At 40.8% G+C, this 26,825-nt stretch overlaps 4 protein-coding genes across 6 annotated transcripts; 2 read left to right on the plus strand and 2 right to left on the minus strand.

Moving 5' to 3' along the window:
• Window positions 1-470: 470 nt before the first annotated feature.
• LOC147057799 (poly [ADP-ribose] polymerase tankyrase-1) lies at window positions 471-13,083 on the plus strand. 2 transcript variants are annotated; one of them, XM_085908819.1, is made up of 28 exons: window positions 471-983; window positions 1,384-1,608; window positions 2,016-2,111; window positions 2,242-2,278; window positions 2,392-2,467; window positions 4,203-4,223; window positions 5,643-5,737; window positions 5,820-5,886; window positions 5,971-6,157; window positions 6,274-6,395; window positions 6,616-6,707; window positions 6,831-6,909; window positions 6,994-7,165; window positions 7,277-7,356; window positions 7,567-7,712; window positions 7,827-7,992; window positions 8,098-8,317; window positions 9,071-9,180; window positions 9,306-9,494; window positions 9,592-9,838; window positions 9,921-10,003; window positions 10,192-10,312; window positions 10,403-10,500; window positions 11,057-11,131; window positions 11,247-11,352; window positions 11,576-11,762; window positions 11,856-12,012; window positions 12,102-13,083. In XM_085908819.1, exons 1-28 carry the CDS (start codon window positions 560-562, stop codon window positions 12,186-12,188), a joined length of 3,765 nt encoding a protein of 1,254 aa, XP_085764945.1. In that variant the 5' UTR covers window positions 471-559; the 3' UTR covers window positions 12,189-13,083. The 2 variants fall into 2 exon arrangements, with proteins under 2 accessions (XP_085764945.1, XP_085764946.1); XM_085908820.1 differs by lacking the exon at window positions 4,203-4,223.
• Window positions 13,084-13,432: 349 nt separating this feature from the next.
• Window positions 13,433-20,038, plus strand: idua (alpha-L-iduronidase). 2 transcript variants are annotated; one of them, XM_085910664.1, is made up of 14 exons: window positions 13,433-13,932; window positions 14,349-14,489; window positions 14,577-14,659; window positions 15,419-15,526; window positions 15,610-15,705; window positions 15,940-16,142; window positions 16,794-16,973; window positions 17,184-17,394; window positions 17,532-17,750; window positions 17,872-17,993; window positions 18,686-18,811; window positions 19,032-19,108; window positions 19,186-19,286; window positions 19,717-20,034. In XM_085910664.1, the coding sequence occupies exons 1-14, from the start codon at window positions 13,799-13,801 to the stop codon at window positions 19,815-19,817; spliced, it is 1,902 nt and encodes a 633-aa protein (XP_085766790.1). In that variant the 5' UTR covers window positions 13,433-13,798; the 3' UTR covers window positions 19,818-20,034. The 2 variants fall into 2 exon arrangements, with proteins under 2 accessions (XP_085766790.1, XP_085766791.1); XM_085910665.1 differs by having other exon boundaries at window positions 13,794-13,932; window positions 14,371-14,489; window positions 19,717-20,038.
• Window positions 19,941-21,822, minus strand: LOC147057801 (purpurin-like). The gene is made up of 5 exons (XM_085910667.1): window positions 21,712-21,822; window positions 21,332-21,468; window positions 21,137-21,249; window positions 20,365-20,577; window positions 19,941-20,267 (listed from the first exon to the last, which is right to left on the minus strand). Exons 1-5 carry the CDS (start codon window positions 21,811-21,813, stop codon window positions 20,257-20,259), a joined length of 576 nt encoding a protein of 191 aa, XP_085766793.1. The 5' UTR covers window positions 21,814-21,822; the 3' UTR covers window positions 19,941-20,256.
• Window positions 21,823-24,174: 2,352 nt separating this feature from the next.
• Window positions 24,175-25,854, minus strand: atp5meb (ATP synthase membrane subunit eb). Its single transcript, XM_085910274.1, has 4 exons — window positions 25,741-25,854; window positions 25,126-25,180; window positions 24,656-24,754; window positions 24,175-24,524 (listed from the first exon to the last, which is right to left on the minus strand). Exons 1-4 carry the CDS (start codon window positions 25,774-25,776, stop codon window positions 24,499-24,501), a joined length of 216 nt encoding a protein of 71 aa, XP_085766400.1. The 5' UTR covers window positions 25,777-25,854; the 3' UTR covers window positions 24,175-24,498.
• Between the last annotated feature and the right edge of the window lie 971 nt (window positions 25,855-26,825).

Raw genomic sequence — 26,825 nt, forward strand, 5'->3', positions numbered from 1 at the left:
CACTAACCCGAAATGGTGTCTTACTAGCCGTGGATAGCCTCAGCATCTGAGATGAATAAAAACAGGATAGAAACTGGATGAAATCCAAGCGCTACCTTTTAGGGCAACTGATGACTCTAACCAATGCTTCAAACAATTAAATAGGTTAAGGTTGAAACCACTGGCGTTGAATGAGTGGTTCAGTACATTTCACTTAAGCATATTCAATATTTACATTTTTCTATACAAATTTACACCTTTGTTTGTATCAGTAGCCACACTTGACATGAGTTCATTCTTTAACGTTACACCTTTAATGAACAATCAAATATTACAACGGAGGAGCATTAAACAAGAAATCAAAATATTTGACTTGTAGTTCTGCTTTTTGGTCACACAACACATTCACACCGCCCTGTGAGGGTATCGAAGTCACGGTGTCGGCACACTAGACAGGCAAGTGTATTTGACTAGTAAATAGCCTGTGCGAGTCGGTGAGCAATGCGATTGCGAACCGGAAGTGCGTCCACTTTCACCGGAAAGGCGGTACAGGGGTTATTGTTGCTTGCGAGCTGCTGTAATGGCGGCGTCTCGTCGCTCAGTAGCGCAGCAGCAACAAAACAGTGTACAGTCCCAGCCGAGGAACAGCTCACTTTCCGGGGCTACCTCGACGGTTGCGCCGATGGCAGTGATCAATTCACCGCATGAGACTGAGCGGGAATGCAGCGGGGGGATCGAAGGCGCTCTGGCCTCTCCGGACGTGCCTGCTCCGGTCCTGGCGAGCAGCGCCAGCTCAAGTACGACCATCTCTGGAGGCAGTGGCGTCTCCAGCCCTGGCTCCGGTGCAACAAGCCCCACTGACGGTATCGGCGGAGCTTTCCGGGAGCTGTTTGAAGCCTGCCGCAACGGAGATGTGTCTAGAGTGAAACGGCTCGTCGACTCAGTGAACGTGAACGCAAAAGACATGGCTGGCCGAAAATCGACTCCTTTGCATTTCGCTGCGGGTATGTCTAGCTAGCTAAGCTAAGCTATTGCTCGGCTACATTATGTTAGCTAAATTAGAATTCAAGACTTAGATTTGATTCTATTCCAACGTGTTATCATTTAGCCAAGTAACTCAATGTTGCCTTGTTAACCAGCTAATTCCAGACGGCAGCTAAATAGCATAGCTTCTGTGTAGTGACCTGTCAAATTAGCAACAAACTGGCCGCAGGCTATGATTCTACAGTGTTGTGTATTTTAAATTAATCTAGTCTCAAACAAAATAACTCACTTTTGTTACTGAGTTTTACCACTCGTTGAAGACCTCTTTATCTGACCGTATCAAAAAATCATTTAAGTTGTACAACAAGATTTTCCTGTTTTGTTTTTCCTGTAATTAGTATCAAAATGATCTCCCTTCAGGTTTTGGCAGGAAAGACGTAGTGGACCATCTCCTCCAGACAGGAGCTAATGTCCATGCCAGAGATGATGGAGGACTCATCCCCCTGCACAATGCCTGCTCATTTGGCCATGCAGAGGTTGTGGGCCTCCTTCTTTGCCAGGGTGCAGACCCCAACGCCAGAGATAACTGGAATTACACTCCTCTTCATGAGGCAGCCATTAAAGGAAAGATTGATGTCTGCATAGGTAAAGTTTTTTTTTTTTTTTTTCTCTTCTCTCATCAAGTACATAATCACCGTTCATTACGACTTGATTTCGTGTACTGTTTTCACCTGACTGGTCAAAAAGGGAAATAGGTTGAAGCAATTCTGCTTATCTAACCCCGCCCCAATACCAACCAAGTATTTACATTGCCTGATACAAGAATTACACTTTCATGATGTTGCTCATGATACCACAAACTTTATTTTCTGATTGTTTTTATTTATGCATATCGAAGGTTGTGAGCGTGGTTTGCATCGCTAGTTAATTAAAGCAAACTGGCAAATCAAATTCACTGGGTAGGTGTTTATGTCAAACTAACTTGCCACAGTTCATTGAACATTTTTAAAGCGTAATTTCTAAATGTTTCTCTGTTTCTCATGTCAATGTAGTGTTACTCCAGCATGGAGCTGATCCAAATATCCGCAACACTGATGGAAAATCAGCGCTAGATCTTGCTGACCCTTCTGCCAAAGCAGTGCTCACTGGTCAGTACCCATTCTTACCTGTTATCCAAAAAGTCATTTAATTTTTCTTAAGCAATGTGTAATATTCTGTTGGAATATTCCAACGGTTGTTGCTTGCCTCGACATAATCTTAAAATGCATTGCTCAATAGGTGAATACAAGAAGGATGAACTCCTGGAAGCAGCAAGGTGAGTGTTTGATAATCACTTCAGAATTAGTATTGCGACTGCCTTTGATTTGTTTAATGGAAGTGTTTTTTTGTTTGTTGTTTTCCAACTACTGTTTTTAATTACCTTTCCAGGAGTGGAAATGAAGAGAAACTGATGGCTCTCTTGACTCCGTTGAATGTTAACTGTCATGCCAGTGATGGTCGCAAGGTAAATAAAATAGGACTGCAACCAATAACCACAAACCGATGTTAATGATAACAATTTGGTGTGTGTTATTGTCATCCGTATAGTATTTCCCCTCTATATGTACTGTATGCTCAGTAACTGCATATGGCAGGATAGGTTAGTTTTTATTTTTGTATTCATGTTTTATTATGCATGCACCTCTCATTTGTCTTTTTTTTTTTTTCATGTTGTACTGTCTGAGTTTTCTCTCAGATGCTTCATTCATATTCTGCGTGTTATTTGGGCAATGACTTTATGCTCAACCTTTAGAACTTTTATTTCATAGTTCTGTTTTTTTGGTCCTTAGGATGTTTAATTTCAAAACACTGTGTGACCCATGAGAGATATAATTTACACTTTTGCTGTAATTACCTTTTATGACCTGGCATGTCTGATGTTTCAGCATATTCTATGCTTGGGGTCCCTTTTTGTGGACGTTTGTTTTTATCAGAAAGTGTAGTGCAAGATAAATTCTCAAAAGACAAGCGAAAGTGCAAACCGTCGCTATTATTGATGTCATAAGCGACAACACACACCCTCTCCGACATCACCACTAATAGAGCAGTTTTGTTAGACTTTTAAACCCCCACTAAAATGTACCGTATTTTCTGGACTTTAACTCGCACCGGCCATAAAATGCTTAATAAAGAAGAAAAAACATATATAAGTCGCACTGGAGCACGAGTCGCATTTTTGAGGGAACTTTATTTGACAAAATCCAATGTCAAAACAGACATGAATAGGCAACAACAGGCTAAATGATACAGTATGCTAACGTGACCTAAACACAAACAGAACGTGCCTGATGTAACATATTAAAAGTTATTCAAATAACTACAACATAAATAACAATTTTATCGAACCATCCGTGTCACTCCAAATCATCAAATCCTTCGAAATCTTCGTCCTCTGTGTCACTTTAAAATAAACGCCTATGCTGACATCGGAAGTACATGCGGCGCTGACGTCGGACTTGTCAGTTGCGGTTCCAATTATTCCACAGGCCGATATTACTATATATAAACTATATCTCAAATAACTATAACATAAATAGAAAGTTTATCGAACCATCCGTGTCACTCCAAATCATTAAATCCATTGAAATCTTCGTCCTCTGTCACTTATAAACAACGCTGCTGCTGACTCTGGAAGACAGACTCATTGTCAGTTGCGATTCCAATTATTCCACAGGCCTAGTGCACCCTCATGCGGTTTAAGGTGAAAATAACATAACATTACTTACTAGTAAGTAAGTAATGTGTTAATGATCAAGTAATAATGTGTTAATAATTTAACATATAAGTCGCTCCTGATTATATGTCGCACTGCCAGCCAAACTGAAAAAGAGCTCCGACTTATAGTCCAGAAAATATGGTACATTTATTTTGAAGTGTTAACAGTATCCTGCATCGTCACTAGTTGGTTTCCTTCATTCCTTCTCATTTATTTTTGTCATTTTTCATTATGCCTGCGTGAACTAGTCCACTTACATTTGATGTGTCCGGGCATATGAACATGACTAGAATACTAAAAACTGTGGAAGGCTTTCACTCATTCTCAAGCAGTTTAGCCTAAATTTCACGGAGATTCGTGAGATAGAACTTTTTTATTTTTTTTAAAGAGGGGAGAGTAGACTTATCTGTGACCCGATGCTGCCGTTTTGTAATTTTTTGTTCACTTTGTTTTCTGTGTGACTCTGGCCACATTTGTCGATCAGTCAACATCTCAAAAAATGCTGGTAAGTTGACCTTGATAACAGCCACTTGATTGATGATGCACTGTTGTGGTCTTTTACCCCCCCTCTCCCTTTTTTTTTTTTTTTAATCCATTGTTTTATGTGACCAAAAAGCTGGCTGTCACTCAATTAATTGCACATATGGGTGTGTGGGTCACTCATGTATCACACCCTGATGCTCCTCTGTCTGCGCGTGTGTATGTGCGGGTGGCATGTGAGTGTGTTTGGAGGAAGTGGTGAGAACTCCATGTTTTGGGATTTGAAGAGGAGCTCAGTTTCTTTCACTGCCTGCTTTCTTCTCTTTTCACTCGCCCACACCATTCACGCAGCCTCCACACAATATCTGATCTGGCTTTTTTTTTTTTTTAATTGACATGATGTCTGATGATTACTCATGCATGCCCAAAGGCTCGCTCCTTTCTGCATTTTGTCAAGCATTTATGTCTGTTGAATTGTGTCTATTTCACACCGCTGGTGTATGTGTCAGTATTCAGGAATGACTTGTTCCTCAAGCGCCATACTTTTCTCAAAGTTGGTTCACACCGAACAAGGCCATTGCACAGCAAATTCAGTCACCTAGGAATTGCAAATTGTATATTTCCTTTACAAATATTCCTGCATGGAAATGGGTTTGAGAATGACTATTTGGACCCAATCCCACCCCAAATATCCCTGCATGGAAATTGGGTTGATGATCGCAAGCTTCATCTTGTTTAGGCATTTTAGAGAAAGCAACTGCACCTGGATTTACAGCCTTGCTTTTACAGACATTTTTCTTGGCTGAAAATACATTTTGTTTTATCACTACTTAAGCTTGAATAGGCTTCCCTAAACAATTCATTTTACTGGCCCTTTGCATGCCCTCACAGTTGAATTTGTTAGGATTTGTTTTTTCAGTTCCAGATTAGAACTGATCAAATAATTTCTCAATACTTGAGATTGATGAAACAAGAAGGTATTGATGTCATTTATCTATGCATTCATTTTGAGATTTCGGGATGCCCGGTGGAAGCAGCTGTTGTGCCCCAACTGTAATTTCTCCCCATCCAGTTTTAGTATTTCATAATTTTAGGTTCTGTCATCTCGCTGTTTCAACAAATTTTCAACTTTGTATTGCAGGACAGGTAATCTAGTTGTAATGTACTGAAATGAGCATTGTTAGTCCTCACTTCTGGACAGCACATTAAGATGGATGGAAGATGACATTTGTTTGCTCATGCCTCCACTGACTTGGCACCATTCATCTGCAGCTCACCTAGCATCGCCGGCCGAATTACATTGGCTCTGGCTCTAATCAGCCGCTTGCTTCTATGGCCATCAAAGGCAGCGCATCATCAAGTAGCCAACCAACCACGTTCTTTTCTTTTGCCTTTTTGTTACTAAGACACTTTTTTTATTTTTTATATATATATATATATACAGTCAACACCCCTCCACTTGGCTGCTGGCTACAACAGAGTCCGCATTGTTCAGCTCCTCCTTCAGCATGGCGCTGATGTTCACGCTAAGGACAAGGGGTGAGTGCCTGCAATGTTGGACCGACTTGAGCACCTGAAAAAGAACATAGTTGTCTCACCTAACTATACATTGTGACTGCAGTGGCCTGGTTCCTCTTCACAATGCTTGTTCCTATGGTCATTTTGAGGTTACCGAGCTCCTTCTTAAAGTAAGTTGAAGTTTATTGACAAGTATTTGGAATTTGTGAAGATGTTACGATTTCCTTTTGCTTTCCCAACGCTTCCTCCTGTAGCACGGCGCTTGTGTCAACGCAATGGACTTGTGGCAGTTCACTCCTCTACACGAAGCAGCATCCAAGAACCGTGTGGAAGTTTGCTCCTTGTTGCTGAGCCACGGGGCCGACCCGACCCTACTCAACTGTCACAGCAAGAGTGCTGTGGACATGGCCCCCACCCCAGAGTTGAAAGAGAGGTTAACCTGTGAGTCCTGTTAAGCAGCAATGATTGAAATTACAGAATACCTTGTTAATCAGTCTGTCATCACCCCAAGTGATTTATTTTTCAGTCCCTTCATTTTGCCTTTTCATTCTGTATAGATGAGTTCAAGGGTCATTCGCTGCTCCAGGCAGCTCGAGAGGCAGACGTGACCAAAATGAAGAAAACCCTGGCTTTGGAAATCATCAGCTTCAAACATCCTCAAACCAATGAGACAGCTCTGGTCAGAACCATGCCAGTTCTATATTTTAATCTTCTATTCCAGTCGTGCATCGGGCTTTAGAACTTGTGTTTTACAGTGAATATTCAAATTCAAAAGTTATTTCAATGTTATAGTACTGAATAAGGATTTCTAATCATCAATGAAATAGGGTGCACAAACTCGATGTTGTTTTTTTTTAACACGTGGCCCATGTACACATTTAATATTTTTTCATTTTAAGCATTGTGCAGTGGCTTCCCCGCACCCAAAAAGAAAGCAGGTGACTGAGTTGCTGCTGCGTAAAGGTGCCAACATCAATGAAAAGAACAAAGAGTAAGTCTACAATTTGTTTCGATGCTTTACATTTTGATAGTTTAACTTGATATAAAAAAAGGTTTCAAAGTGCTCTGACTTCTGAAATGAGAACGGGATAACCTTCCCTGTTGTGTGTCACAGCTTTATGACTCCTTTGCATGTTGCTGCTGAGAGGGCTCACAATGATATTCTGGAGGTGCTGCAGAAACATGGAGCAAAGGTTAATGCTTCTGAATGCTACATGTATTTCCCGGAAATCTTTGCTGGAAAGCATGTTTTACTCCTCTACCTTGTCTGGTCTCAGGTGAATGCTGTGGACACTCTAGGACAGACAGCTTTGCACCGGGCTGCTCTGGCTGGTCACATCCAAACCTGTAAACTGCTGCTAAGCTATGGGGCTGACCCGTCTATCGTGTCACTGCAGGGTTTTACGGCTGCCCAGATGGGAAATGAAGCTGTACAACAGATTCTCAATGGTAATCACATTTTGTCGATTGAGTGAGTCAGCAAATATGCAGTTCTGGTTTTGGTGATCACCGGTTGCTCTTTGTTTGAGTTGGCTGTTTTGTTTTTTTATTGTCTTCCAGAAAATGTTCCTACACGAAACTCTGATGTGGACTACAGATTTCTTGAGGCAGCCAAAGCAGGAGATCTAGACACTGTGCAAGTAAGTTTTTCCATGATATGTAATCTGTTCTACCAATATCTTCAAACACAAACGATAGATGGTTCAAACTTTAATGACCCAACCAAAGGGTCTTTTCTTTTTTATTTGACACTCTGAACCTCTCTGCCAGACTTGTCACTAACAGTAACCTACTTCTCGAGGTTGATTCATTGCCGTATTCATTGTTGTAATGTTGTCTTTGTGTGGCAGCAACTGTGCACGCCTCAAAATGTAAACTGTCGGGATCTGGAGGGCCGTCACTCCACTCCCCTTCATTTTGCTGCTGGTTACAACCGAGTGGCTGTCGTGGAATACCTGCTTCACCATGGAGCTGATGTCCATGCTAAGGACAAGGGGTGCGTTTCTATATACCTGTGATTCTTTTTTTTCCCCCACTTCACAAGTAAAAATGCCCCCCTAGACTGTACTGCTGGAGAATCCATTTTTACTTTTGTTACTCCTCCCACCAGCGGCCTGGTTCCTCTTCACAACGCTTGCTCATATGGCCACTATGAAGTCGCCGAGCTGCTGGTGAGACACGGAGCTTCAGTCAATGTTGCCGACCTATGGAAGTTCACCCCGCTTCACGAGGCAGCAGCCAAGGGAAAATATGAGATTTGCAAACTGCTGCTCAAAGTGAGAGAACCCTTTCAGTCTGTGATGGATAAATTATAAGATAGGAAAACTAACCATAGTTGTATTATTAAACATGACTGTTATTTACAACTCCTCCATATGCAGCATGGCGCAGACCCCTCCAAGAAGAACCGTGATGGCAACATGCCACTCGACATGGTGAAGGATGGAGACACTGACATCCAGGACCTTCTCAGGGGTGATGCTGCCCTGTTAGATGCTGCCAAAAAAGGTTGCCTGGCTCGTGTCCAGAAACTTTGTTCCCCAGAGAACATCAACTGTCGAGACACTCAGGGTCGCAACTCCACACCACTCCACCTGGCAGGTAATGGCTACTGCTTTTGCACATTTCTGGTTTGTCACACTGTTAGTTGTACCAACCTGACATAGAGAAAATTACCTTGCCTTTTTTGTATTTGTGCAATGAATTTTACATTTTTATCCCTTCATTTTGACATTTGCTGTTGAGTGAGAATGACATCACAGTCAGGCCTCAGATAAAGAACAATCATGGCTCATCTTGCAAATAACAAACTCCAAGAAATAGGTGAGTCGTGATTGGATCTTACTTGAAACCTGAGATACTGTGATTTCAACTTCAGTCGACAGCAAGTGGCAAAAAGGCTTCCCCCTGAGATGGATAAAATCAGTTAGATTTTCCTGCTTAATTTATATTTCACAAACACAATATTAATCAGATTACTGTGTCTAGATGAGTGGTTCTACATAGAACATATTGTAAGGAAAATTCCCGACTTGACTTCTGCTTTTTGGAAATAACTGTTGGAGCTGCAGTGTATCAGTTAAATTATACTCTAGTGTCCGAGATTTTTCAGAAAATCGGAACTCGGTAAGCACTCCCAGTAAGAATTTATGCGGAGACAACTGCATATCGAAAATGTTAATCACCGGATGATGTGGCATCCAAGGACTCCGTTTTATAAAGAGGAATTGTCCAGATTCCATCCTGATTGTAGTGCACGTCTGCAACACAGTGTTCACACACTCTTCTTCCTTCCACTGTAGGTTGATCTTGTAACTTGTTCAAATGTTACTAATTTGTGTTTTTTCTCCTCAGCTGGCTACAACAACCTTGAAGTGGCTGAGTATCTGTTGGAACATGGGGCCGACGTCAATGCTCAAGATAAAGGAGGCCTCATCCCTCTCCATAACGCTGCTTCCTATGGCGTGAGTCTTGACCCACTGAAGCATTCAGTGGGTTCACTGCCCCCTTCATTGATTTAAAAATGATCTGTGTTGCTTTCAAAATAAAAACTGCTACTTAATATTCAGTTTTCTTCCCTCTCTGACAGCATGTTGACATTGCTGCCCTGCTCATCAAGTACAATACATGTGTGAATGCCACTGACAAATGGGCTTTCACACCCCTGCACGAGGCAGCACAGAAGGGTCGTACACAGCTCTGTGCTCTGCTGCTGGCTCATGGGGCTGATCCAACCATGAAGAACCAAGAAGGCCAGACGGCCCTTGACCTGGCCACGGTAACGTCACCTTAGAATACTCCCCTCACACCCATAAAGCCCATTACAGATATCAATGCTCTATAAACTGAAACACGTTCTGTTGTTGCACCTTCAGGCTGATGACATTCGGGCCCTTCTTATGGACGCTATGCCACCAGATGCTCTCCCAGTCTGCTTTAAGCCACAGGCCACAGTGGTCAGCGCCACTGTCATTTCCCCAGCCTCCACACCATCCTGCCTATCGGCCGCCAGCAGCATAGACAACCTGGCCGGACCGCTTAATGAGCTGGCCGGCGGTGCCACTGCTGGGAGCTCAGCAGTGGCAGATGGAGCTGCAGGCCCAGACCGCAAAGAAGGAGAATGTAAGATTCTTAGATCAGCCTTTTGAGTCTGTACTCGTTTGCCTCCAAAATGGTTGACAAGCACTTACTTTTTCCTTTATAGTGACAATGCTGGACATGAATATCAGTCAATTCTTGAAGAGTTTGGGCCTGGAGCACTTTAGAGACATCTTTGAAAGAGAGCAGGTGAGAAATAAAGATGATACCAAAAAATACTAAGTGCAAATGTAAATCCTAATGTAGCATACACAAATTGGCAGCTCACTGTTTTGAATTTGTTGGCCATGTCCCACTTTAGGCCTGCATACGCAGCCAAAGCATTAGATGAAGCTAGTTTAAGGCATCTCTTTTGTAAACCTCTTGTTTTATTTTAGATCACTCTGGATGTCCTTGTTGACATGGGTCACGAGGAGCTGAAAGAAATTGGAATCAATGCCTATGGGCATCGACACAAACTTATCAAGGGTGTAGAAAGGCTGCTGGGTGGTCAGCAAGGTAAGAAAGAAGGCCTTTTTGAGGTCATGGCTGTTAGTCAAAGTTCCTCTTGAGCAATGTAACCGCTTTTATTCTTTGCATTTACCACAGGTGCAAATCCATATCTGACATTCCACTGTGCCAACCAGGGCACCATCCTCATAGACCTTGCTCCAGATGACAAGGAGTATCAGTCGGTGGAAGAGGAGGTAAATCGGGCGTATTGATGTTCAGTTATATGGTGGTCGCAGCATGGGGGAGAAATCATCCCCAGAGCCCTTCCGTGTTAAGAACTTTTGCTCCCATTAGATACAATGTGTGTCACTTCAGAGCAGTGTATTTGACCAGTTTTCCTCCAACTCCTTTTGTAAGCAATCATTAGCCTTCATTGCATTGAAAAATGTCTCGGGCGGCATTTCCATATTGTCAAAGTCTGTAACTGTCAGAAAGTGGAGTCACATAAACAGTTCCCGTAGAAATAAAAGAAAGGTTCCTCTTTGGCTGAGGTCATAATGCTCACTTATGATTTACACTGTCAGGTATTTTTGTTGTGTATAATACAATCATGGGAAAAATTGGTTCTTCAATTTCATGTTTATTTTTATGCCTAGTACCACTAAAGGCATATTACTTCAAGAATGCAATGAACCTCCACTATAATAATACTTGGCCCTATTTGACATAAAGCTATAATTGGATTGCTTGTTATTGTATCTTGCGAGCTTTTTTTTCTTGCTATCATATTTGTTTTTAATTGTTTCTCAGATGCAGAGCACCATCAGGGAGCACCGAGATGGAGGCAATGCAGGTGGAGTGTTCAGCAGATACAACATCATCAAGGTCTCAAGTGTTTTTTCGCATCATATTGAGTTGTTTTAAACTTCATTGGAAGGAGTTTCCTCTTTTCAGGTGGGAATTACAAAATGTCTTTCAAAGTTACTTATTTGGCCCACAGATCCAAAAAGTAGTGAACAAGAAGTTGAGGGAACGTTACACGCACAGGCAGAAGGAGATTGCAGATGAGAACCACAACCACCACAATGAGCGCATGCTGTTTCACGGTACGTACATCTGCTGAGCTGTGGGAAAAGAAATGTTTTAGTTAAGGTAATGTAAAGCCATCACATGTGGAGGGAGAGTGATCTATTTTACCTGCCTGCTTGCCTTGCCTTTGTCTGCCTATGCCAGAAGACGTGTAAATGTCTGTTTTTAATATGCCGCTTTTTGATCAAATGAGCCTGGAAAGTTTTGTTGTGCATCACGTTGATAAGTGTCTTCGCTCAGGTTCCCCATTCATCAACGCCATCATCCACAAAGGCTTTGACGAACGTCACGCCTACATCGGAGGAATGTTCGGCGCAGGCATATACTTCGCCGAGAACTCCTCCAAGAGCAACCAGTACGTTTACGGCATCGGCGGAGGCACGGGCTGTCCGACACACAAAGACCGCTCCTGCTACCTGTGCCACAGGTGAATTAACCATCCCAAATAACATCACAATGTTTTAGGGGCACTCGTGTTGAAAGAGATCATTGTCTAATTCTTTTGCTGTGCCATTTACAGGCAGATGCTGTTCTGCAGGGTCACTCTGGGAAAGTCCTTCCTCCAGTTCAGTGCCATGAAAATGGCCCACGCTCCCCCAGGACACCACTCAGTGATCGGGCGGCCGAGTGTTAACGGCTTGGCCTATGCTGAGTATGTGATTTACAGAGGAGAGCAGGTAGTGTTTTCAATTCTGACTTGGCACAAAACATTACAGAACATTCATAGTAACCGTGCTGATGAACCCACCTTCTTTGTTTCTCTCAGGCCTTCCCAGAGTACCTCATCACCTACCAGATCTTAAAACCAGAGAGTACAGCCCAGTCTGCTGCAGGAGCTGAGCAGAAGTCATAGTTGGGCCCACACAGACTGGACTCCATGCTAGTTCTATTTCCATTCACATTTCCAATTTTCCTCCAGTGGATGCTAAGGTGACCAGTACGTAGAGAACAGATGCTGTATGCTGTGTAATACTCGTCCCCTTGTCTCAATTAAGTTGCATGATAACACGGGAGCATGCAAGGCCCTGTTAGTTTATGACTTGCTTCTCTTCTCTAGTTTGTTGCCTTTCTGGTCTCATTGCCTGAAGGCTGTGGAAAACCACCCTCATATCTCTACACGTGCACACTGGTTTTTCAAATTATGTAGACTATGAATGCAACCATATCTGGGTCTGTGCTGTACAGAAGATTTAAGTTAAACACTATCAATGAAAATGGTTATCCTCTAATGTTGACTATGGACATCCAGGAGAACACGGCAGTTCTTTTTAGACATGTTGCACAAGCCGTCAGGAAAGATGAAATACTTAAAATCGGCATTACAATATAGTCCTAACCGAGAGTACACTCGGTAACACAGCTTAATTGTGATGCACAACACCCTAATAATATGAGGGATATGAATCCTGTACATTTGAAGCATTATATGACAGAAAAGCTTAGTAATATGCTTGTGATGTTATAAAACTTGATTGCCAGTGAACTCATCAAAACATCCTTGCCACCGTTGGTCTTCTTTTATGCATAACGATTTGCACTTTTACATAGAAACCTATTTAAGTTATTTTGAATAAATGGAAAATCTCCAGGAAAAAAAATTGTACAGGTTGTGTAAATGGTTGTTTATAACTGTTGCTGTTTAACAGTATCTTGAGTTGAACATAAAAAGTGGTGTTCCTTTTATGCCTTCTGTATTCTCAGTTTTTTTTTTCCTCTTTTTTTTAAAAATAAATGTCATGCTAACAGTTTGTTGTGCTTTTCATTCAAGGTCGACATTCATTTTGAATGCAAAGTAAAAACAATTAAATATAGTTCTCTGGTAAATACATTTGCGGAGTGCAGTTTGTTTTCAGAATAACCAGTTTATACAGGTAAAAACCCTTGTAATCGCTGAGGTTTGCATTTCAAACATTTCTCAAATATGGCTCTTTTTTTTTTTTTTTATTGAACTTCAATAACATACACAACCAAGTTCCACATGAACACAAAAAAGCAATACGTGGAAACAACCCATATACACCAAATAAATACAACTAAACAACCACCCCAAAATAAATAAATAAAAAATTATATATTATAATAATAATAATTGGCTCGGGCAATTCACACATTTCTTTCTATAATATAACACCTCGTAGGCACCGAACAATAATATCGGGTTGCTGCTATTGGTGAGTGCTGGTGTGCAGTTTAAGCAAACCTTGAAGGAAAAAAAAAAAATAAATAAATACAAACGCGTCGCAGTCAAATAACGTCATTAAGCAGCTGACTTCACCCGCGTTCCTCTTTGAGTGCTTTTTGAGGTTCTTAACATATCAAGCCCTGTTTTATTTGTATGTGTGTTTTATTACGGGCATTGCCAAAGTTTTTCTTAGATAACTGCATTTTTATAATGATTTCACTTATTTTCTATCGGCAGCTTTCTTGCGCAAATTCCTAAAGTTGCTTAGCTCTTTTTCAGAAATGCTGAAAACATTGCTTGCCTTTGCGTTCATTGTGTGTATCACAGACGCTTTTTCCGATTCTCTTGTCATCAACGTTGACCTTGGAAAGCCGGTAGCACCTTTGAAGCACTTCTGGAGAAGCACTGGTTTCTGGTAAGTAACAATCAAGTTGTTTGAAATGCACGACCTGTAGTTATTTTTGTTTTATGTTTAGTTTGACAGTAACCAGATTGGAGTTGTGATAAGCAGCTTGAAGCCTCTTTTTGAAGACTTATGATACCCTAAGTGCTATTTGGGAAGTGTCAGCTGCTGCACCCACATCTCGCATGTCAAATCAAAAATACATGACTACTCGTATGTCGAAATACTCGTATCTTGTATCTCAGGTCTCAACTGTGTATTTATATTTTATTGTCATGCTTGATTCGTTTCTGAGAAAAGTGAACGGGTGCAACTGTGCCTGTTAAAGGTTGACTTCATTTTCAAAACATCAAGTATAGTTCAGTACTTCCTGATGTGACGGAGTGTATTTGTGTAATACATTTGTTAACACTGTGTGTCATGTGCAGTCCTCCTCTTCCCCACACTCAGGCACACCACTTTGATCTGAGCGTTGACCAGCAACTGAACCTTGCCTATGTGGGTTCGGTTCCACATGGAGGGATTCAGCAGGTCCGAATACACTGGCTGATGGAGCTGATCACAGCCCAGTATGTGAAGAGCAGCTCAAACAAGCTTGCCATTATTGTGTGTTTGTATCACAATTTCTTAGCAGACATCTGCTTTTGTTGTTTCAGAGATGTTGGAGGTCAACCCAAGTACAATTTTACAAAATTGGACCAGCTAATAAATCTCTTATGGATTAATGGACTCCGGCCAGGTGCTCTACCCACACGGAAGGCTAGACTATTCCATCTGTGATTCACCTTCAGTCTTTCCTTCTACCCTTTCATGCCACGTGGACAGCTTTTTTTGTGTGCAGAATTTCAAAAGAGAAAAATTCCATTTGCAATGAACAGAAAAAATTTACAACTCATCCTTCTATATTTCTCAATAAATTCAAACATTCTAAAGTCAAAATATTTCGCTCATTCAGGACATTCAGGTCATTATATCCAAAATGACCTTTGTCCCCTGAGAATTCCATATTTCTCATGAGTAAATTATTTAATTTATGGAGGAATTCAACAAATTCATTTGAAATGCTTGAAATTCATCAATTTTGATTAGAATCAGAATTAGAGAAGATGTAAAACCCTTATCAACCCTTAAAGATTTTCTCTGTTCAAGTTCCTACGGGATGTGGTTTTTATGATTGTAATTTTTTATTGGTTTCTGGTATTTTTTGAGCCTTTGAAAATGACATTAATACTGCTAATTTTAGAGCAAGACGTTTTACGCTTATCAGTTTGCCTTTGCACTTTTCTCTTCTGAGCTTGCTACCCTCCTCAAGGTTAGCATTACCGAATACTAGCACATTAGCACGTCATCAGTATTCATTGATAATCGTAGCTGGATACAGAGCAAGACCAATCGCATATATGCGGCTAAAAAATAAAGACCCATCATGTTGATGAAAATGAATCAACTTGAACCCACTTTTGAAAAGAATTTTCCTTGCACATTTTCTATTTTGCAGGTTTTGAACTGATGGGCAGCGTCTCTAATTATTTCAGTGACTTTGAAGACAAAGCTCAAGTGTTCAAGTGGAGGAATCTGGTTCATCTCATAGCCAAGAGGTACATTGGTGAGTGGCCAGCTGCCATCTCTTGAAACACCAAATGACATCGCTCTAAGCAAATACAAGGTGACTCATTTTGTGTCTTACAGAAAAATATGGTCTTGGAAGTGTTTCTCAGTGGAACTTTGAAACATGGAACGAGCCCAACAACCATGACTTTGACAATGTCAGCATGTCAATTCAAGGTATAGTGTGCTGTCAGTGTCTACTAATCATGCCATGCCATTATTTGGAATACACACTGAAGCTGTGAAACGGGCTTTCAGTGATAGAATGGTGTTAAACAAGGTAACCAAATGTTTTTCATAGTTCCCATGACATATTGTACAAAAGTACAACCACGCTGATAAAATTGGCATTCATAGAAATGCCAACTTTATTGAATCTACTGTGGAATTTGTGTTGTTATCGCTCCTCAGGGTTTTTAAATTATTACGATGCCTGTTCGGAGGGTCTGCGGGCTGCCAGCAACTTGCTTAAGTTTGGGGGTCCAGGAGACTCATGTCACTCATTGCCACGCTCGCCTTACTGCTGGGCCATGCTTCAACACTGCTACAATGGCACCAACTACTTCACTGGAGAAACGGGCATTCGGATGGACTATATCGCTCTGCACAAGAAGGTGTCTGCCAGTTATCATGAATGAACATGATTATTTTCAAGAGCCTATGCGAGGCTTATTTGAATCGAGGTGCTCACAATCTGTGCTTCAACAGAAGTACAGATAGGTGTGTTTAAAAAATACTGGTAAATGTAGAACTACTGACCCGATTCAACTTGCGTAAAAGTAATATACACAATGACACACAAATGCTAATGTGCTCACAAAATGATTTCCCTTTCTCCTCCTTCATTAACTTAAACAATGCTTATGCACAGTATATGAGAAAAAAATCACTTACTTAGCACTGGTTTGGCTTTTATGCTATGTAAACAGCATCTTTTCTCATGATGGGAACAAAAACCCTAAATTAGCTAATGATAAAAACTAAAAAAGTGGTGTGTGTATATGTTTTTCTATTTAGAAATTTCTATTAGGCACAAATAATTCTTCGACCTGACAGCATCAAATAATACTCTAAGAGAAGGCAACAAATAGGGAATAATTTGCTCTCCCAAATTTGTTATGATTGTTGTTAATGCACCCTGGTTCACTGCTGTTCAAATTTGTCTGCCATAAAAGACACAAAAAGCTCGATCAACAGCTCAAACATGGTTGACTTCAACTCCATCATCTCCAGTTACATCTGTTTTGCGTTCTTCTCTCTTCTAGGGCGGAGGTTACTCTTTACCCATCCTCCAGCAGGAAATGCAGACCATGGGAGAGATCCAAGAACGTTTCCCTGGTTTCCGCAATCGCCCTGTGTACAATGATGAGGCAGATCCGCTGGTGGGCTGGTCCCGGCCTCAGGAGTGGAGAGCGGATGTGACCTACGCTGCTATGGCCGTCAAGGTAAAGAGCATCCACCAAGCATTGCTACAAGATTCGAAGAAGTGTGAAGGAACGTATGTTCTGATAGCAATGTGATCAAGTAACTTGAGATGACGGAACGTAGATCATTTCGACATAACAATAGTGCCTTGTAATCTCTTGACGTCATCAACCCTAACCCTTTGTTCTTCAAGTATTTGTAAAGCACATGCTAATTGTGTGTGTGGACAGGTGATCAGCCAGCATCAGGATATAATGCGTGCAAATGCAAGCATCAACTACACGCTGCTGAGCAACGACAACGCCTTCCTCAGCTTCCATCCTCACCCCTTTACGCAGCGCACTTTGACCGCTCGCTTCCAGGTCAATAACACGCGGCCTCCTCACGTACAGCTCGTCAGGAAACCCATCCTCACCGTCATGGGCCTTCTGGCTCTGCTAGGTACAAACGGTTTTGCTCTAATTCTTTAACACTCAATTGTTCTGTTCAAATTTGACAACAATTAAAAGAATCACCTAAATGTCAAGAAGATTGAAATATTCTTATTGCTAATGGACCTGTTGTCATTCCTCCTCCAGGTGAGACTCAGGTCCTGGCACAGGTTTTGAACTCCTCAGGATCTGATAATGCCTACAGTGGGAGCGTGGGCGTTCTCGCAAGTAGCCACCAGCCGGAAATCCCCGGAGGGTCAGACAGCTGGCAGGCCGCCTTGCTGGTCTACAGCAGTGACGACAACCGCACATCTACCAGCACTCATATCGTCACCGTGTCCCTGAAAGGACTGGAGCCGCGCACAGGTGGATTGCATGCATGGATCGTTGTGTTCTACAAGATTATATTACGATCGACAATTGCTTTCTGACTTTTGCAAGCAAGCAGTTGTTTAAAATGCCTAAATTGTCTGGAATTGCCATTCAGGTCTTGTATATGTCACATATCTAATGGACAATAACGTGAGTAACCCCTATCAACAATGGCAGAACATGGGAAGCCCAGTCTACCCTACGACAGAGCAGTTCACAAACCTCAGGAACGTCCAGGTTTGAATATGGCTTTATTGTGTTTGGAGCACATTTTAATCATATGCGTCCTTACTAGAACCTGCGATCTCAACATGAGCCAAATGACTAGAAATATGATATAATGCCAAAGATACCCCAAAACACAATCTATGATATACTTTATATCAAAAGAATTATGTAACTGACAAATTTAATTGGTGTAATTGAGACAACATGGATTTGTTATGACCAAATAGAAATATTGTTATACATATTACATGGTAAAATATTGATGATTCCTATACTGTATCTTAGTGAAACACCCTGCACCATCAAAGAAATAAGAAGATGGAGTTCAAACTTATTTCAACCCTCTTCTTAGACAAACTATCCACCAAGATGTGCAATCTGAAACATTTATATTATTATTATGGATGACCTCCATAGATACAGAACAAAAAATGTAAAAGAACACTGTTCTTTGGTGAGCTGTGATTGGCTATGACCTGAGATGTGATGCCATTTCCAGTTGACAGCAAGTGGCAAAATGGCCGCTCCCTAAGATAGATAAAAACCAGATGGATTTTGCTTGTTATATTCACATTCCACAAACGAAGCATTAAATAGAACACTGCGTTTCAGCTAGTTGGGCATCACAGAATATCCATCCATCCATTTTCTATAACCCTTTAATATACTAGGTTTTATTTTATCATATGCTACTTTGTCAGGACCCTCTCGTTGACGGACCTCGGCCGGTGCCTACGGGTGACACTCTGACTTTGAAAGCAAGACTGCACGTTCCCTCTGTGCTGCTGTTACATGTATGTGCTCGACCTAAAACGTCTTCAAACCAGGTCAGTACTTTGACTCTTTTGAGTGATGAGGTAGATTTGTGTCCAACACATGCTCAAAGTCAATGAAGCACAAGTTGATTAAGACGAGTTATCGTTTTGTACAGGCATCCACTGCTAGTACGAGGCCTTTAAGATGGATATCAAATAAATACTTGGCTGGTTAAATTGAGGTCAAATATTCCACAAGTGCTTGATCTGTCGGTTCTGTTTGCCTTTCAAGGTCAATGGTTTGCGCTTCATCAGGATCACCAAAGGCCAAGTCCTCATTATCTGGTCTGATGACTGTGTTGATTCCAAGTGGGTGCAAACTGAGTGGGACTTTTTATGTAAGTGTTGTGTAAGGACCGCATAAAACATCCATTTGTTCTTTGCAGATGCATTCGCACCTTTGAAGTGGAGCACTCTGCAAATCAGAAGGACTTCAGCAGGATTAATAGCCACAACACCATTTTCACATCATTTGTTTATTCACCCGGTAAGATGGTTTTGCGTTATTATGAGTTTTTCTATGTTAATATACAACGTTATACGTTCCCAATGGGCATCTGAAGTCAATTCAACATAAATTGATTTCAATTGTGGAATTGATGACAGACTATTGTCATAAACGTTTAGGGTACTCTGGGTAAAATTTCAGAAAGAATGCTTAAATCTCTACAAGTAAACTTATCATCAAAACAAAAATTAATCAACTCTTTCCTCACGGAGGCTTTGTGTATTCTAAGTAGACTTCTTACTGCAGTATATATTATGTCTGTGCAGACGAACAAATTAAATCTGTATTTAAATCAGTCGATTGAGGCGAATAAACTCTGCAAATATAGGGCGGGGTGAGACAAATATCCTAAATCTTAGTTAAATGTGAGCTAAGTTAATGATGTTGACTGGCATGTTGTGTCGCTCAGCCGACCAACAGGTAAGCGGCTGGTACAGAGTTCGAGCTGTGGACTACTGGAGCAGGCCTGGGATGTACTCGCTGCCTGAGGAGTATTCAGAGGAGCTTTAGATGTGGCTCATCAACTTTCATCTCAGACTGTTATGTAACTAATCTGCAGATTTTTTTTGTCACTTAGCCATGCATTTATTTACAAATACAAATTTTAAATATCAACGACGACGCATACTTGGGTTGTCATTATAATAAATTGTATTTTTTTAATAAAATAATTTTAAAAACACAATGAACCTTGCAGTTTTTTTAAAATAAAATGTTCTCCAGAAAGTTGAATCAGCACAGAGTTGAACCATTAATGTGTTTATGACCAAAAAAAAAATTCTTTTTATCTTGGCATATGCGTTACATTTCATTGGGGTGGTCTCTCATGACAACATTGACAATTTTAGATTGAACAGGATAATTCTTGTGTCTTAGGTTAGCTTAAATGGAGTGTTGACTTCATTCCTCTGACTCATCAAATTCTCTCCAGCTCCTGGTTGCGTCAGGTTTAGCAAACTCCTGATGAGAAGGAAAACAATAAAGGGATTCATGTATAGTCCAAATATCCCACCTTGGCTATAACCCCTAAAATAAATCCAAACTTGTGAACACGTACCGGACTGCAGCACAGGCTGGAACTGACCCGCCATGCAGATTTCCTCCTGTTTTTGGCGCACAATTCTCTGGATAGTAGGTGGCAGGCCGCGTGGATTGCGGGAGAAGACCAGGGCGTAGCCGTCCCCGCAGCTTCCGTCGTCGTTCAGGCTGCGGCAGGCATAGGTGATGGCATAGTTGTCATAGTCAGTGTCAATGATCCAGTAGTTGTCACCTGGAGAAGCATAAAGCACACGATAAGTCAGAGGCGGTGTGTGTGTGTTGATTCTGCACAATAGATTTCTATTTAAGTCCATGCAATTGTTTATTCCAATAAGATGTTTTAAAATTGAAAAAAAATCCATTCTTTGAGGAAGAGGCATAGTAATAATAACTATTCACCAACAAACAAGCATTTATGCAGATGTCCACCCGCACAACTAAGTGCTTTCATTAAGCCTAACCTCTTGACTATGAGGTTAAAAGTGTTAACATTTTCACCACGCTGCTCCAATTTAATTCAATAAAATTGTTTATTCAAAGTACCTTTGGTGGCACTGTTTTTTTTCACAATTTTTTCACTGATCATTAATTGACTCTAAAATCCTGATGATGTCGATCCTAATTATTATTGTTGTATTGTAAACAGGAGACACTTGTTTTATTGGAAACCATTTAGTGTTTAAAAGACAAAATCAATCATTTCAAAAATATGATATCGAATTGTCATAATGTCCATAGCGGCGATCCTTGTGCACAAGACCTTTTGTGTGTGCAAGATTTATTGCCCATACCTCCACTTGACAGATAGCTGGCCAGCCCCTGGTAGTTCATGAACATCTTGCCTGGGCTTTCAGGGTTGGGCACAGAGTACTGAGCGGCCATGTCAGCACACACCACCCAGAACCTGAACATTGTTGGAAAAGGATCACATCGAGGAACATGCGGTGGTTGAACGAACGCAAGCGCAGGTGATAACCACTGCTCACCCGAACAGAGTAACTCTGCCCCTGGAGGAGGCCACCATAGCGCCGTCATCTCCAACTGTGTACTCAGCAGAGATGTTGTCCTGAAGGAACAAACCCTCTGGATCCTTCTTCTGCAAGGCGTACCACTTGCCTGCATACTGACGACAAAAATAAAGCTGCTTTTACAATCATTCACAACACAATAACAAGTAGTACCACTTTTTTCGTTTGTACTTGAATGCTAAACTGCTTGCATTAGAGAGTTTGAACTTTTTCCCGTCTTACTTTCTTTATAAACTGTCAGAATGTGCCTATTGCTTTTTTCAATCTTCATGAATGATGGAGAACATGAACCAGGGAGCATGCACGATCTTCTTCTTTCTGAAAGAATGCAGACTTACTCTTTGGGGGTCAAAATCCTGTTTGACAGTGAAGCTGTCCACCACGCAGCTGGCCAAGCTGTGCTCCACGCTGGCTAGCAGCAGCATGACCACGGCAAACATTTGGAAGTCCATCCTAGACAAAGACGAGTGAACATTAGTTGGCTTCACATTTCAAATGAAGTTTCTGGAGCAGGCCTTCATCTTTGGACTCTCAACTTACCTTGAAGGGGGAGCAGCAAGTTGAAAGCAGGAAGGTCCAATTCAGAGTTGTGAGCAACAAGCCGGCATTGCAGTTTTTATACCTGAAGGGCGCCTGACTCAGTTTATTTTCATGTCTTGAACCTAAATATGGAGTGTAAATCTACCGTTAATCCATTTAACCAAATCCCCCCCGTCGTAATCTGGTGAGCCCTCGCATTCAGCAGTGTTTAGGCTTTATGTAATTGTTTGCCGAGTCACATAATAACATACATAATGATTCGTGTGCTGGGGTGGGTCAAGGACCAGACAGGTCCACGTGGCCGTATTTAGTGTTTACATGTGATTTATTTTGGGCCTGTAGGTTCTACACGTTAAGTGAAAGGTCAAAATCATGGGTGTCAAATAAATTTTCCGTGTGGGCCAATATGGTAGTTACAGTTTCCTTCAGAGGGTCATGATGAATATGGTCACTTCTCTATATTATTGAGTATTACAGTGGTCAACCCATTTTTATTAATTTATTTTAATCAGAGGTGCTAGTTACTTTTTTTAAATGAACTGTTTGCACTGATATGCCCTCTTTCCTGATATGCCCTCTTTCCTTCCTCTATCACATCAAGTTTGAATTATAATATAGTATTACAGACTATCTGACAGATTTAATTGAATTTGGAGTCCATATTCAGGGAAAATAGCGCTAAACAAATATTTTGATTCCTTTCTATTGTCCAATTCAAGTTTGGAAGGAATTTCCACTTTTCGTGCAGCTTTTCTGTCCAAATAAAACGAACACATCCATTTAGCAAAAAAAAAAAACGTCAAATGGATGCATTGCATTTGCTTTGGTGCGTCACAGAAAATGATGACTGGAGTTTGACAACCGTGCACTCATATAAATTATATATATATACGGGTGACCAATCCATTTCTTGTCCAAAGTCAGCTGGGATAGACTCCAGCGCTCCTGCTACACTAATAACAACTTCAATACAGAAAATGATTGGATGAATGGTTTCAACTCACTTCAACTTCCCACTAAATGAGATGCTTACTCGAATCCTATTTTTAAATTGTGTCCAAATTGCACACAAGTTCTGGTAATTATGAAGTCATTTTTGATAAAGAATAAGACAAACAGTTTTCTGGTGGCTAGTTTTAAGATCAACTCATTCAAGGCATCCGTAATGTTATGTCAGCGGCAGTTCAGGCGTTCACGTCTCAATTGTTCTGTTAAGTAGCGTCTATAAATAGTGGCAGGCTTACGACGACGTGCAGTTGAATCCTATAAACTATCCTATAAAGTTTTTTTTTTTTTTACTTCCTCACAGGTCAAATATAATCCTATCATATTATTATTATAACAACAAATTGATGGATGCCAAATTTTGGACTGATAAATCATGGTAACTAGTTTGATTTGGTAAAAATTAAGACAATTAGCAAGTTTGTTGCAGATTTTAGCCAAAAAAATGACAGATGCTTTATGGTTTGTTTTAGCTAGCCACGTGAAATGTTATGGCCAAATGGAGGTTTTACACCTGTGACATACTTTGCTATTATTATATATGCTTACTAAATATATGAAATCAATTATGTTCACTCCATCTGATATAGTCATCCTGAAATTTCAATTCAAAGCTATAGTTATATGAAGTTTGCTGATATTAACACTATACATTTCCTTCAATATTTCTGAGCAACTTTTTTGGACTACAGAAGCTGAGCACTAAGTTTAGCCATAGAATAAATAGCTTTGTACAGCTATAGTTGGCAACTTGCATTGAGGTGTTAGCTAAGTCTGATTGCTGGCTTGGACTGATCCAGTTGAAGAGGCACACCTTCTTAACCAGACGTGACCTCACGTTATCTGGACCGGCGTCATGTCAGGTTGCCGTCAACGGAGACCAGTCACTCTTGGATACGGACTTTCCTCTGTATTTGAGTGTATGGCAATGCGCTTGAAAAGGCATCACACCAAAACAAGTGCATTTAGATGATCATTATTTTAGCATTTTTGTTTTGTGCTGTGCCATGACGTGTCTTAAATGGGTGCCTTGGCTGGTTGTCTCTATGCGTGCCCTATGATTGAGTGACAACCCGTGCAGGGAGAAGTCTGCCTTTCACCCAAAGCTAACTAGGATGAGCTTCAAGCAACCAAAATGCATGGATGGAAAATTGAGTCGCCAAATTTCCATGCATTGAAATTATTTAACATTATTTATAAGTCAGCTCCAATCAAATGACAAGGAATCTGGTCAAAAATGCAACTTCATATGAATGTTACCACTCTTACATTTATTCAAGCAAATCCACAGACTGAGCAAAAGGTGGTTTACATATACAAAGGGAAAACTTCTATTGTTTAAGAGTGCATTTTTCAATTAATGTAACAGTTGGATGGGAAAACGGTGGCGGGCGGGCGGGGGAGGGGGGTTGGAGGCAATTATTTACATGATTACTGTTAAAACAGAAGCAGAAGCAGGCAATGCAGAGAAATAAATTATTCTACACAATATCTACAACATGGGAGCGTGTGAATGGTTGAGCACTCGCATTGCTCGTTTCAAAATGACAAAGGGCAAGTTCGGAACTGTACATGTGGGTTTACTTCAGAATGGTGTCTTCGTTTGCTGTAAGGAAAAAGTCATACATGATTAGGTCACTACATTTGCAAGTAGAACAGTAACAGTTCTGCTTTATCGAACATGCAATTTGTTTCACATTTCAGCATGCCCGAAATATGTCTACCACATTTGTTTACCTTCAGCTAGCTGCTTGGCAATGCGCTCCTGCTCCTCACGGGCCTTCTTTTCTTCCTCCTCAATCCTCCTCTCCTCAGCTGCAATCGGCTTCAAGTTATCTGAACAGAGAGAAATGTGTTCAAAGTAGGTGGATAAAAATATTGATACTCAGTGGAGTTCGTAATAAAGCATATTTTAGGACAGTGGTCCCCGAATCCCCAAGCCAAGGATCAGTACCGGTCCGTGGATCGTTTGGTAACGGGCCGCACAAGAAAGACTAAATAACTTGTATTATTTCTGTTTTGCTCATCTGAGTCTGAATGCTCCTTTATTTTGGAAAAAATGAACCGGATTCCCTTCTACACCTCTATAATATTACTCATGTTATGTTGTTGGTGTTGTATCATTTTATTTTGTTGTATTTATCCGCCAATAACCGGTCCTTGGTGCTAAAAAAGGTTGGGGAGCGCTGTTTTAGGGGCCAACTTACCATATCTCCTCTTGCCATAAAAGATGCCAGCGATCAAAGCTGAATATCTGGCAGTCTGGAATGCAACACATGAACATGTTGGATGGAATCATCTATTATCGTGAATAATTATTCACGCCCCATGTGACAAAGAGTCCTCGACACAAGATTTTTTTGCAACAACGAAGGGCGTGCAATGAACTAATTTCCCCAGCGGCTACGAATTTTACACTTGAATATTTATGACCTGCAGTTGCCCACATTATGGCTTGACTGCTACGTTACCGTTGGTTCATGATCTCTTCAAATTCGGGTTACGTCGCCGTAAATCGGGGACCTGTACGTTACTTCAAAACGGTGCCTCAAAACTTCAAGCTTGAATTTATTCCTCTTTGAGTAAATAAAAGGATGCTGGATATTCTGCAAAAGATGTCAACTTTTTACCATCACGTCAGTATTGTTTCGGGTAAAAGCATACGTTATTATTTTGACTGGTTGTCATGGCGCGAGAGAAAACGGGGCAAGAACCATTAGGTAAGCGACACATTGACTGAATATCTGCAGATGGTAAATTGCAAGATAAGATCAATATAATTGAACCGATATTGTCTTGTAGATATTACGTGGTAAACAGACCTTAATCAATGGAGACACTGCAACAGGGGGAGCCATGGTTCATTGACAGGCTAGCAGTTAGCAGCGGAGAGGTCACTTTATCGACGCAAAGCATTATGGGAGGCGGAGGAGTTGACTTCGTCGTTGAGCGTGGCTGGGCAGCGACATGGCATTGTCAACGTGCTGCCACCTTCTGGACATTTACTAGAAATGGTTGACTTTTCTCCAGTTTTTAGTTACATTACTCAAACCACTTTAACCTATTGAATTTTATTCAAATACTATTGTTATATTCCAGACTCTCAAAAAACTCCACGAGTTCTAAAATGTTCTTTAAGCAAAGAACATAGCACTGTATAATATATAAAAACCTAATCAAAGAATGAAATTTTTATTTTTATTTTTTTTTACAGTGTAATTACAGTAGGTAACGTGGTATGTGTGCCTGTAGGGGGCAAGTGGTTTCAGAAGTTGGAGTTGTGTTGTGTTAGTGAGTCTGCGCAGAAGTGGTGGCCAACAACAGCTTCTTAACAGAACAATTGCAAATGTTTCCATGTTCTCACCATACTTGCGCAAGCCACGAGGTTTCTCTGGGTACTCGACTTTGTAGGGACATAGATTCCTTTAGACCAGGGGTCTCAAACTCAGTTTTGTTGTGGGCCAAAGCATAGTACTGACAATCTGGAGAAAAGTGGGTCTCTCGAATACATTGTTATAATCATTTGTTTAGATGTACTGTAATTATTTTCTGTATAACAATTAAATTTGGTGTTCAAAAAGTCTTTTTTCAAACTTGAGTCTTGAGAAAGAGGGGGTCATCTTATAATCAGGGTCGTCTTATATTCGGGCCAATACGGTAAATAGAAATTGATGGTCACTCACAATATCACATACGCACAATAGAATTTAGTAAAACAAAAAAGTCAACAATTTTATAATTTATTTTGAAAGTGTGATTGAAACAAAAATTCATTGCAATATCTCATTTATTAAAAGGAAGACAATTTACAGTTTAGTTATATTAGGAAACATTGAGCGCACACATGATTTGCCATAGGAGTATAAATAGCTGTACTAATCAACCATATATTTATCTCCATGTTGAT

Source organism: Syngnathus leptorhynchus, chromosome 4, assembly GCF_054491065.1.
Source record: "Syngnathus leptorhynchus isolate UIUO chromosome 4, UIUO_Slep, whole genome shotgun sequence".
In the NCBI taxonomy this organism is placed as follows: Eukaryota; Metazoa; Chordata; class Actinopteri; order Syngnathiformes; family Syngnathidae; genus Syngnathus; species Syngnathus leptorhynchus.